The sequence below is a fragment of the Epargyreus clarus genome, unplaced genomic scaffold, assembly GCF_041222505.1.
Source record: "Epargyreus clarus isolate Ecla_fem2 unplaced genomic scaffold, WU_Ecla_fem_2.2 ptg000026l, whole genome shotgun sequence".
Lineage (NCBI taxonomy): Eukaryota > Metazoa > Arthropoda > Insecta > Lepidoptera > Hesperiidae > Epargyreus > Epargyreus clarus.
In genome coordinates, this window is record NW_027332233.1 from 9409271 (window position 1) to 9422542 (window position 13272).

General features: G+C 32.5%; 2 protein-coding genes across 3 annotated transcripts in view; both read left to right on the forward strand.

Annotated features, from left to right (window-relative positions):
- Positions 1–808: 808 nt before the first annotated feature.
- Positions 809–3212, forward strand: RpS15A (ribosomal protein S15A). The gene is made up of 3 exons (XM_073087820.1): positions 809–933; positions 1142–1439; positions 3093–3212. Exons 2-3 carry the CDS (start codon positions 1144–1146, stop codon positions 3184–3186), a joined length of 390 nt encoding a protein of 129 aa, XP_072943921.1. The 5' UTR covers positions 809–933; positions 1142–1143; the 3' UTR covers positions 3187–3212.
- Positions 3213–6087: 2875 nt separating this feature from the next.
- LOC140752955 (CKLF-like MARVEL transmembrane domain-containing protein 4) overlaps positions 6088–13272 on the forward strand; it is a 37381-nt gene continuing 30196 nt past the window's right edge. The window contains exon 1 of one of the 2 annotated variants that reach the window (XM_073087261.1): positions 6088–6497. In XM_073087261.1, coding sequence (XP_072943362.1) covers positions 6345–6497 — 153 coding nt within the window. In that variant the 5' untranslated portion in view covers positions 6088–6344. The remainder of the gene's footprint in view (positions 6498–13272) is intronic. The other variant, XM_073087259.1, reaches the window with a different exon arrangement.

Consider the following 13272-nt stretch of genomic DNA (forward strand, 5'->3'; position numbering starts at 1 on the left):
ATTTCATTCGTTCCGTTCGTTCAAACCTCTAATATTGTCATATTAAAAAAAAACGAATGCTAAACGTGATGTTAAATCAATAATTTGATGAAAATGTCTTATTATAATAATATTATTGTATTTTTAAACATAACTTTGATTATAATAAGTTATCTTATAATATTTAATTAAAATTAATTTGTTGTACAAGAGTAGTATTTATAATAGCAACTTTGTGATAAAATTTTAAAGACAACAATATATATTTTTTATACGATACAATCGAAATTAATGCACAAAGTTTAAATGCAAAATTAGAAGCTTAGAGGTTAAAAAACTCATGAAACGGGCAGTGTAACGAGATTAGATATAAGGAGAATCCTCTCCGTCAAAAGTAGGCTAGCCTTAGTATAGCATGTGAGTAAAAGTTACTTTTTACTTTTCAAACAATATATTTGCAAGATTATTTTGTTTTATGTAAATAGTCACTCTTATGTAAACTACGCTGGTCATCAAAATAATTAATTTTTGTTGGCGCTTTGTCTGCAACTGTTAAGTTCATTCCATACTTTTTTGATAAACTAGCGCCATCTGAAATATATTAATATTATTGATAAAATAATTATCAGTATTTTTTTCATTTATTACGGTGTTGGCATTGTATTAATAAGACTGAGATTGAGATGAAATAATTATATGTAATTGACCCGGTTACAACACCGGTTACCAGCGGGAAAATCCGTAGTGCGACCAAACTTAATACCTTAATGCACCATAGACTAAGCGTAATGTTTTTTCCATGATACTGAATGTATTGAAATGAGAATAGAGAATGGACATGGACATCACACATCAATACAAATGTCAGATTGTTGAATGAATGTTCTTTTGCCTGTCTTTCTCTTTTGGGTTACCCTGTCATTCTGGATCGTTGAGGCGGGTTTTAAATCCTAGGTAATCTTTGTTTTTACTCATGAATTATAGAAAGAAATAGTATTTTGGGTGATCGTAGTTATTGTGTATACGGTTTCCGACTTTATTTTGTGTAAAATATGAATTTTTCAGTGATTAAGTGAATAATAACCTTTCTTGTTGTAATGTTTTGACAACCTCTCGTGCGATGTGAACGTCTTTATCCATATTAAATTTAAATTTATTTCAGCCATGGTGCGTATGAACGTATTGAGTGATGCTCTGAAATCAATTCACAATGCCGAAAAGCGGGGCAAACGGCAAGTGCTCATCCGGCCGTGCTCCAAAGTTATCGTCAAGTTTCTAACAGTGATGATGAAGCACGGTTATATTGGTGAATTCGAAATAGTAGACGACCACAGAGCTGGCAAAATTGTCGTCAACCTTACAGGCAGACTAAACAAATGTGGAGTAATATCGCCGCGCTTTGATGTTCCAATAAATGACATCGAGAGGTGGACTAACCTGTTACCATCTCGACAGTTTGGGTGAGTTTCTGTACAAAATGTTACTATTGATTACTTAAAATGTATTATGATTATCGCATATACAAAATATTATTTTATACTTCATATATATATGAAATGTTTTCAAGACCTGAGTTATGTTGTACTTATAATATGTCGTAATTTCATATTCTTCGTTTTGGAAATGAAGCGCATTGCAATTCAACCAAATTAAAAGCTAGTAGTGTGACCAAATAAATAAACAATTTTGCCCAAGGGTAATAATCAATATATAATATGTATTCCTCTATTATTTTCATTGAAATCTTTTATAACTGGAGGCTTGTTAAGAATTTTATTGTCGTAACTTTGAGCTGATGTCAGTCATATTATCTTTTTATTTTTATAGTAGTAATATATTAAATTTGATGTTCACCTATTGTTAAATGTTTACTGTGTCCCCTGGACCATTCCATCAGTATAAACACTATTGTTTTGCCATGCAAAGTCTGTCACAATTAATACAACCGTTAATTAATATTGCAGCTTTAGAATTACAATTACTCGAGAACAAGTATAATGTACATGAGAAAACTATATTTTTATCAAGTGTGTTTCTTTCCATTTTTAAATTAGATATTGATACTGCATTTCTTTATTGGAATTTGTTACTTTAGTCCTCAATAGTCAATTTAATAATGTTTTTATCATATATAAGTCAATTTGATGGTTTTTATTTTCAACATTATTGTAGTCCTCAAAGTGCAATACAACCACTCGCACAACTACCGCGAATCGCCAATAGCCCTTGTTGGTTGTCATCTGATATGTTGTGCTAAAGTAAACACAGTGGTACAGTGAGATGTTGCTTACTTGGCAACATTGTTAGTGCTGTTGTAAACATATTTTTAAATTTTATATCTAATATACAATATAGTCAGCGTAAAACTGCTAGTCTGCTCTGAATATAGAAATGAATCGCGTCGCTATAGCAAATTGTATGACTCCTGCTCGCAACAACTTCAGAGCGGATTAACAGTTTGGCGCGGACTATACCACTCTGCAAATTATTATCAATTAATTTTATATTGCATTTTTGTCAACTCTGAAATAAATTTCATATGATGACCTGTTGTTATTATCAATATTTTGAGAAGTTTATATTTATTGATAAATATTCAGCATTGTAGATATCAATCTACCATCTGGTGGATGTTAAGTTTGTGTTCAAGAACGACAAATGAATATTTTATGAAACATAATGGATAAAGCCAAGCATAATAAGTGTCAATAAATGAAAAAATCACAAAACAATACTGTGATTGATGCGTAATTTTTTCAACTAGTTCAAATTGTTATTTATTATTTCAATATGCACAATTTGTTTCTATTATTATGGTTTTATTCAAAACATATCATTGGTTATGTGTGCCTAAGCAAATATGCTTTGCTACAAATTTTTAGTATACAAAAATATATCATTATCATTGCACAAGACCCTAAATATCAAATGTTAATAAATAGTAAATTAATATTGAATATCAATTTTTTATAACAATAATGCCAATCACACATTTAGCAATAATCACACATTTATAATTACTAAAAGTTTAATAAGTTCATGTTTTATTGGAATTATCTATATTCTAGTAATAAACGAACTTAATTAATATATTTGTATATTTTAAATTTCAGATACCTTGTCCTCACCACAAGTGGTGGAATCATGGACCATGAAGAAGCCAGAAGGAAACACCTTGGAGGGAAAATCCTAGGCTTCTTTTTCTAAGTTAACACAATACAAATGAAAACTTACTCTTTGTTTTATTTATTTTATTCATTAATGATGTGAAATAGGCAACAATTAAAAATGTATGATATGAATGAATATTGGTCTGTGTCATGGCTGCTATATGTGTGGGTCTAGATTACTGTGTTCTATGACTCCCAAGTTCATAGATTTATCTGTATTATGAATAAACCATTGCATATTATACAAATCGTACAATAATAAAGAAGGTATGAAAAAAGCATTAAGAGTTAGACAATAATGAAGTAGTTACATTCATGCCCCAATAAATTTAATAGCTTAGTATGTTGCATCTAAATACTTTGCAAGTTGCAACAAATATCATATTATCATTCGTTTTTATGAAACTAAAGAAGGAAATGAGCACACAGTCCATGTGATATCTTTGATCAACCTTAAATCGTCAATGAAATAGTTCGGTTCGAATATTTTTGAGATTAAATTGAATATATATTTTTTTATTATTATCTATGGATCGGGGAAGTAAAGAAAGTTAGTTCTAAGAATAGTATTAAGCAGAAATACTTTATTTAAATTGAAGTCGAGATTTATAACTATTATATTAGTATATTTTCAGAATACGCGCCATCTAGTGTTAAGTTGTGTAATCATAAATGTCAGTATTATTTTGAACACGTTTACAGATGGCGCTTACAGTATATTCATGTCTTAATAATGCTTATAAGGCACAATTATTTGAATGACTTCAATATTAAGTTGAATTAATTTTTAATGGTATTAGTAATTTAAGTTAATAGAGGTTACACCATCACTGGTTTTGCGAAGGAAAATTTTGAGTGAATATGAGTAATGTATCCACACATTTTCTAAAGTACAGTTTGTAAGGAAGTAGTAATGGTTGGTGGCGAGCTAATTTGGAGTCCAAATTTTGGACTTGTATTTAGATATTATGATGACCATAACAATGCAACAAAGGGTTGCCGGTTTGTTTGAATGTCCTATTCAAATTGCAAATATTCAGAATTACATTGTCATATCCTGAATATCTAACAAAATTATGGTCATTAAGATACATAACACCGACGAATCTATGTGAAATTTTAATTAAGTTTTAAACACCACTTAAACTTACCTACTTCTCAACTTCTAAAAATGGAAAAAGTGAAATTTTAGCTAAAAATATAATAAGTCTAATAAAATAAAGGAAAGGGACAATACAACGATATGTGATTCACTTGGATTATGTGCTTCATTTATGATAAGAAGTTCTGTATTCATAAATCCAATTAGTTATTACAACAATGAATTACAAAGTAGTAACAATCAATAAATGTTTATCATTATCAAGTTACTTATGCATAAGGTATATTACAATAAACAATGTTACAAAAACCGCAAAGATTCACGTTTCAACAAGAGCAAAGTGTCCTAGAAATATCAAGAATACGTGGTGTCTATTTGCGGTTGTTCACGTTACTTAATTCTGTTGCGCAATAATAGGAGTTTTACTTTCTTTTATAACATAATAAAAATAAAACTATACTTATATACTTTCATACCATATGCTATAAATAGGTATATAAGAAAGCATCGTTGATTGACTAGAGGACTTGTCGTTGGATCATCTGCTAACTTACTGCTGTATGATTCTGCACACAAAATTTTTTAAATGTATGTATTATGGAGATGTTATTAGGTTTTTATTTGTTAGTAGAGTATTTCTTTAGTTTTTATTCAACTATTTTTATTATTTTAAGCCTTTTCCGAATTATAAATGTAGAACTTGGTAGAGAAGCTGGAAAGTATAAACTTAAATATTATTATTTAGCTATAACACGAGAAGAGCCTAAAAGAGTAAATCTGTGTTTTATTTTATGGCCAGTATGTAATATTTCTGTAACTCTTATAAACAAGCACTTTGGCCTGACTTTTAAAATTATGAAACCTATTTTTACGTTATTAAGTATTGCGTTCCTCTAGCATTTGACGGGCACCTAGGTTCTTATCACAACAAACACAAGCGGGCGGATAATCGCAAGATAAGATGATAAAAAAATGAAAAATGGCAACATACTTATATTACTAATTTAGAGATGAGAATTTTTATCAGCAGTGGATTTAAAATAAGTTTCACTTGGAACTAGATTCTCACATCTTTGGATTGGAAAGTGATATTTGCAACATTGTTTGCAACCATGATAGAGCTCAAAAAAGTATTTTTTGTAACAAGAATATCTCGTGTTATAAATTTGTCCAGAATGTACCTACTGTACGTATTTAGTGTTTATATTGAATCGAGGTGTTATAAATTTGAATGACTACTACTATGATGGGTAACAACAATTACAGGAACAACATTAGTTATTAAGAATACGTAATCGTTGAAATGAGTCATGGGCAGTAAGTAATTAATAAAGAATTCTTAAGAATTATTTAAGACTCCAGAAAATTCTAAAGATTTTTTGAGTCATTATTTTTAAACTTGTACCTAATTTTAAAGTTTAGTCGATAGAGAATTAAATTAACAACATTCAGTTGCACACGCAGTTGTCGTTGCATACTCTGCAACAATTCTGGTTTCTATAACTGTATTCTGAATGTAACTATAACTGGGCATGTCCATGGCCTAGATCAGCCCAATACCCTTACTTATTACGTTGGTAGGTGATAAGTTGTTCGTGTCCAAGAGTCCAAGTGTCCAAGTTGAAGGTGATGGTAAGCAGAGTGCTCCGTCACGCTAGACTTGCTCTACACTCGTGTGTGATGGGGGAATCTGTGGGAAAAGGACAGTGGTAATGGAATGGAACAACTACGGGATACAAGAGCTTTCTACAATATTGGAATAAACTTTAAGTTATAGCTAGAATAGCAATAAGAATCAAGTAAAGGATAAATTTGTCTCTGTTTATATAATAATATAACATTTCATCATCGGACTAACGAGGTGGTGCCGTCACTGGTCGTACGTTCTTAGCGCGTCGAGCGGTCGGGCGACGGTCGCCACTCATTCTGTTTCCCCGCCATTCTTCAGTTGCGCGTCGTACGAACCGAACTACGCTCGCTGCCGCCGGCCGAAAATGTATCACGCGTCTTTAGTGTACTGAAGTTTAAGTGTTAGTGCTCGTGCATTACTTTCAAAACGATTATTTGTCTATACTAAAGGATTAAATTAGAGGATGATGGCTCCCGAGACGGTCGTGACCGTGGATCACAACAAACCCACGCAGCAGCAGGCGCCCCCGCAGCAACAGGGCGGAGCGCTGGACTGGATTAAAATCAACGTAGAATATTTCAAAACGCCGCCTGGCATGCTCAAAATTGTACAATTGGTGAGTAAACACAAACACACAGCTATTGTTTAGACAGACAACGCTAATTTTGTTAATTTACAGTGTAGGTGATGATTATGTTCAAGTTTTTAAATTGAATAGCCCGACTTAACATTTTATGGATAGACCATCTTACATTATTATTTAAATGTAAAACTCATTATTTGTTTGTATTCATATAACGATACGTATACCTATTTAGTAAAGTATTTTGAAACGTATGACGTCTTCAGTTACCTACATAGGTTGTGTAAACTCTAACAAGTACTCAGATCTACAGTTTGATGTGTACCAGTTGAGTATGTTTATGCATTTAAGTTATCGAGGTCACATGAGTTGCATGTAGTTGCTGAGAAAGCTTTTTGATGCCATGGAGGTCAGTAGGTGTTTGTGGAGTCTCCGGTTAGAGTCGACTCGGCACCTCGTCGAGGAAGTAGAGGCATTTAATATGTTATGCGGAGGCGCAACTTACTCCCCCGTAGCAATATTAACTACCTTACAACACTAGCCTTATACGGAATGTTTCTAAAGCTATTCAGTAATTCAGTTCACACCGAAGGTGCTGGAATTAAGGCGTTATTATGTATTGTCTCGTTAGCTTTAATGATCACGGATTTCACAAACAGCTTGTTAACTATTTGAGCGACATTAAAAGGAACGTTAACATTATGATCGTTTATAATGCGGGTTCTGGTTGGTTATCATATTAAATTCTACCACTTAAGGAATGTGGTCTTGAAGGTCAAATAATTAATGCACTAAAATAATAATATTAAGAAGCAAAACGAATCGTGACCTTGAATGAGCTAGCAGTTATAACTATCTGTCAATCGATATTTTCGTATCTACGGATCTAAGGCTTCGTTAGTTGATATCCCTATAAACGGGCCGATTACATGATGTAGAAAATTGACAGTATTATTTACGTAGCTACGTTGTTAATTTTTAAGTAATAAAAGGTAAATTACTTACTGCGGTGTAACTACACTTGATTTGTCATAATCCATGGCTCTACTTGGTTCAACAGCAACGGTAATGTTCACGGTGGTTTGGTTTGAAGGGTGTGGTTACGCTGACGTATAGTTACGAGGCGTACCAAACTTTAAATTACTCATCAGTTAAGCGTCCGTGATCGGTTTGAGATAGGAATTTTGATCATAGTCTTGGTAGAGGCGGATAGTAACTACTCTACATAGACCTGCTATTTTGCGTTTGCTATTTCAAATTTAAGCGTAAATCAGTTAGTGAGAGTGGAACACAAATATAATATATTCACAGTAGTACCTACTTATTATTTTTTGTGGGTTTATAAGTTCAAATTAGGCATGATCAGCTCGCCTACGCTCTGCTACGACTTTGAACGCTGATATCATCATTCGCCTCCCGTCGCTAGTCTCAGCTTATCCTTGCATTTATTACGTAGGCATTCAGATATGCACTTTTGGTTATTAATGCGAACCTGCCTACTAATTGTATTTATGAATTGACTCACAGAACACAGCTGTGCCTAAAGTTAGGGTATTTACATCAATACGTTTTATTTTCAATTGATAAGAATGAATCATTTGTGTATTTGTAAGAACAAATTCGTTTATCGACCTTTTTGTATCTTAAACAGATAACTTATCCATTCGAGATTCCATTGTTATGAGACTTAAGTAGCTACCTATTTTAAATGAACATAAAAAATACATCTAAGGTCGTAAAATATAATGTGAACCCCGTCAATACACTCAAAATCAAATCAATTTTTTTTTATTCAAAGTTAGGTTCTTTACAGAGTACTTTTTGAATGTCAATACAACTACCACCACTTCACAAGGTGTTTCGTTATGGGGAATAAGCGGCGAAAGAAACTCCATAACACACATCTTTTAAAAAAAGTATTTTACAATGACAAACTTAACGTAATGGTACATGTGGAGCTGGAGCTACTTCAGACTACACGGTTTTGTCAGTCAAATAATCGCTTAGTTTATAGTACGCTTTTTTACACAGCGTCTGTTTAACTACTTATACGCCAAGGATTAATGCGCTCTACCATTATTACTCACTATGAAGGGCAAGCAATTTATTTCTATATCTACGTAGATATAATTTAAAGGTGGTAGAGCCCTTTGCGGTTCGGTTTTGGCGACACCACCGACACACCTATTTCTGCCTAATAACAAAAGTTTTTTATATACCTATATTTTATACTATGTATAAATTCTATCTTAATTTTAACTTATTTTTTGTTATTTAACAATATTAAATGTAATGTAAAAAATCTCACGTATTCAGGTATAATAAATATATAATTCGAAGTACTGCTGAACATTAAAAATGTAAATCACGCAGTCAGTCAACACATTTCCGTTTATGGCAGTACTTTACATTATTCTGTTTTAGCCAACATGGTACACACGATAACGATTATATTGTCGGTAACACAAGATATGACCAAAGTACACCGATATGATCGTCAAACTTTTTGATTAAACTGTAGGAGTGTAGGGATTTCCGGATATCTGTAGTCAACAATCGTATTGATTGATGCTCTTTATTATAATAATTAATCAAGCTATCTAATGCTCTGCATGCTACCATAGCCTCCAGAAATGGTCAAATTTCGACGGGTGTTATTACATTGGTAGAGTCTAGATTCGTATTTTTGCGAAAGTGTTAAGTAAGTTATATATTCCACCTAAAATTTAATTAAAATGTATGCTAACTAATTTGGTTTGAACTGGCATTTTATACACCGAACTGATTTTTGGGGACAGTATACAGTATTGCAGTTTTATTTGAAGTAAGTTATAGAGCTAAGAATCCCTTTCTTGAACTCTGTTCATCCGTAGGTACCCCAAAGCTTTTTAGCGAACTGAAGAAAGATGATAGCGGAAACTATCGGAAGGAGAAAGACTCGACATATATTTTTGGACAAACATTATATATTTACACGACAATTATATATTTAAATGAAGCCAAAGCCCTTAGCGTAGTAATCTCAGTGAAATCTGTACCAATCACCTTAACCTTTTCTGACCTTTCATTTAAAAATGGTGTCCAAGGAAATTTAAGTTATGTAGAACTTTGGTAGTTTTGAGGTAGGTGGGTAACGTAAAGGTTTTTAATGATATAACTTGTGTTAATTTAGTATCTTCATTGTAACTAAAATGTAGGTACAGCCATACAATTGAAATATGATAAGTAGAATAAAATAGGATTAAAGGAGTTGTACATATCTTTCATGGTAAAGAAATTAATTATTAAAATATTAATGAAATATTAAAATTCAGTTTCAGTCCGTAATGGGCGGAGGGAAAATATGATCTGAAATAAGTATGATTATTTCAGATCATATTTTGAAAGAACGAAAAGCCAACCAATTCGCCAAATTCGCCGTGATAGAGCTCTCATTAAAAAATAGTATTAAGTTTGGTCCAGTTTTATTTCATCTAGCAGTAACTTAGCAGTAATATGGTGGATGATTATAATGGAAATTAAAAAACTAATTAAGGTAATTTAAAACAGTTTACGATGAAATACTTAATAGATATTTAACGTACTAACGCACTCTACGTTGGTAGTCGTGGAAACTACCATCTGATAGGCTATTTATACTTCACTCAAAATGAAGCAGAGTAGTTTCATTATAAAATTATTTTTGAACGACAATGATTAATTACCACAGTGGTACCACATAAGTATTTCGTTTACAGAGAAGTGGCGCAAGTTTTATGTAAAATAAGTAATTTATAATTGAATTGAAAATTATTTTTCAGTTATTAAAATAAATAACTACTTAACTTCAAAAAAAAAACATTGAAAATTTAACTTAAATTGAAGTGGAGCTGAAGCTACTTTACCACACATGCTTATCATTTTAGTAGGTTTACCAACTTCGAAAAAGGTACTATGTTCGGCTACATGTTTTTTTTATGTAGTAAGCAATACAGTAAGTGGATATTTGTTTAATGACGTAGTAACTTTGTGCCAAGTATATTGGTCATTCTGAAGTTATGTCATTACTATTTCTTAGTATGTATAGTATCATGACAGCGGATGATGCTGTAACATGAATCATGACTGTGCTTGACTTCAAAGGACAAGTCAAGGATGTAGCCTTTTAAGTTTTACGGATTTATGTACCTGTAAGTTAAAAAAAATACTTTCAGGTTTATCTAAACCAACATACTAAGTTTAATGAGATCTTACCGCATTTTTTATTTTTTACGCTGCGAGATTAAAAAGCATTTTATATCCGCAAATAAAGTTTTTTTACCACGCTTTTATTAGGTTCGGTTGTATCTATGTATGTATGTATGGATGTATGGATGTGACGGAATCTTTGAACTATTCTTACCCACTTTGAACGGTCCGATTAATATGAAATCTTGAACATTTATCAAGAACCGATGACAATACACGATTTTAATAATTTTATCTCATTGTCCTCATCAGGATCGTCCGGAATCAGGATTAACGATTTTCCTTGTGCGATTTCACCGTGGTTTATAGTTCTTAAAACTAAGTATGTATAATTATTTAACTATTTGCTTGTTATTAATAAAAAAAAGAAAGAAAATATGGTTGAATTTCGATCATTGGGCGAACACTTCTCATTATTAATAGTATTTTATGCGTGCGGACGCTCAGTGATGCGGCTCAATAGTTTTTGTGCGGAGTCGTCCTGAAATAGACAGTGATGAAGTAGCTTGCCGATATTATATGTCGGCGCAATCAGCTGCCAAATTACAAACTTATTTGAGACAATAAAGAATCTAATGAGATGTTCGATTGGGACCAATCGAATTAGTTCCTCCTATAGATGGTGTAGGTATATTTGTTGATATGTCAAGCGATGTTGTTTTATTTAATAGTGTTTGTTGGTAGGTCTACAGATTTTAAGTATATTTCTTTGTTTTTTAAGTAATCAAATTTTTGTTTAGAACTGATCGTGAAATCATGAACGTATGTATGTAGTAATAGTATAAGACATTCTAAAAAATCACATATGTTTGAAAAATATTTAACACGCCTTTTTTGCTGAAACAGCAAAAAACAAAGCTTTTAAAACAAAATTGTGGAAAAGACAAAAGGTAGATACGTACGAGATTTGTGTTAATATCATAACTTTAGTGCATGTTTCTAGTTTATGTCTCATGTGAGAAGCTATGTCATAACTCATAAGTTTTAAATAACATTAACAACGCGCTCTCCAAAACGTTAAAATTCACTTACTTATTCTATTATCGTGCATTGCAATTTACAACAAAGTCACCTGTTAAAAGGTTTGACTATTTGTATTATCTAACTGCGCTGAACGTGCAAATTACAATAACATTTGCTACGAGCGTGACTCTGTTGCGCCGTCCCATGAGTTTTGAGGTTGCCCTGTTGCAACCAGTTAGACATACTATAATGTTTATTGATGCTTTTAATATATTAATTAATTATTTGTCTCTTTCAAAACTTATTAAAACGCAATGAGTTTGGATTTTTCTTCATTTGTATTTTGTCCGGATTCAACGCTTGTAATTAGAACTTGCTTCAACAGTTAAGGAAAAATATTGTAAGAAATCTACACGCATCACTGACGGCCCATCGTGGCGGAGCGGCCAACATACCGGTCTGTCGCGCAAAGGGTCCCGGGTTCGATCCCCGGCCAGACAGATATCTAAATGATGAATTTAGATTTCTGTTTCTGGGTCTGGGTGTTTGTGTATTTGTCTATGTGTGTGTCCATGGCACCCACGACACTGGGAATCCTAGTGTGGGACTGTGAGTGTAGAAAGCGTTTATCAGAAATAAAAAAAGTTTTAAAAGGCATGTGAAGTTTACCAATCCGCACTATGCAAGCGTGGTGCACAGTGATCGTTCTCACTCTGAGAGAAGACCCCTGCCCAACCGTGGGACAGTAATTTAACGGTTTACGATATATATTACTGTGTAATTAGTGTAATTAAGTACTTATCGCACATATAAAATTATTTTTATCTAGTATATACGTACAGCATGTTTGACTGTGTGACGTCTTGCATACAAAATAAAGTTTCATGATTAAAAATATTATAAATAATACATGAGTCATGTTACCATTTTAGATCTTACCTCTGTTAATCCTTCTAGTGTACATAATTGTTAGTGAATATTAAAATAAAACCTATGGCTCGAACGGAACAGTACCTATGGCTATATGAGCTATGGTTTGTGAACACCTGCATATATAAATAAATGTATAAATGCATACTAATTACATTTCATGTCAAGTATGCTACATGCTACATGCTACATGACATTAAAACATTATGCTTTGTAAATCTTGGCCCAAGTAGGTACATGTTGTGTATGTCGGTGTTCACTGCCGTGGCCGCTTTTGAGTGTTCGACCTAAAACTGATATATAAACAAATGTATAATTGCATATTAATTACATTTTTGTAAAGCATGCTACATGCTACATGACATTAAAACATTATACTTTATAAATCTTTGTCGGTGTAGGTATGTATTTATGAGGAGGGTGGATGTTTTTTTTTCTCTTTATTTCAAAAGGAGTTTTGTCACTTAGTGACCATGCCACTCCTACAAATACATCGAACAATTTAATTACATCTCCTACATGCAATAAACAATAAATCACAAAATTGTCGCCTGTTCCGAGATAGGGAAATCTAAGATTGAATTATATGCAGCTACCTCATACTTATTACACAAAATCTTTTGGCGTTTAGACGCGTGAGGGTGGACATAGACGTGTTCATAGACGTAACCAGTTTTGGGTGATCGTC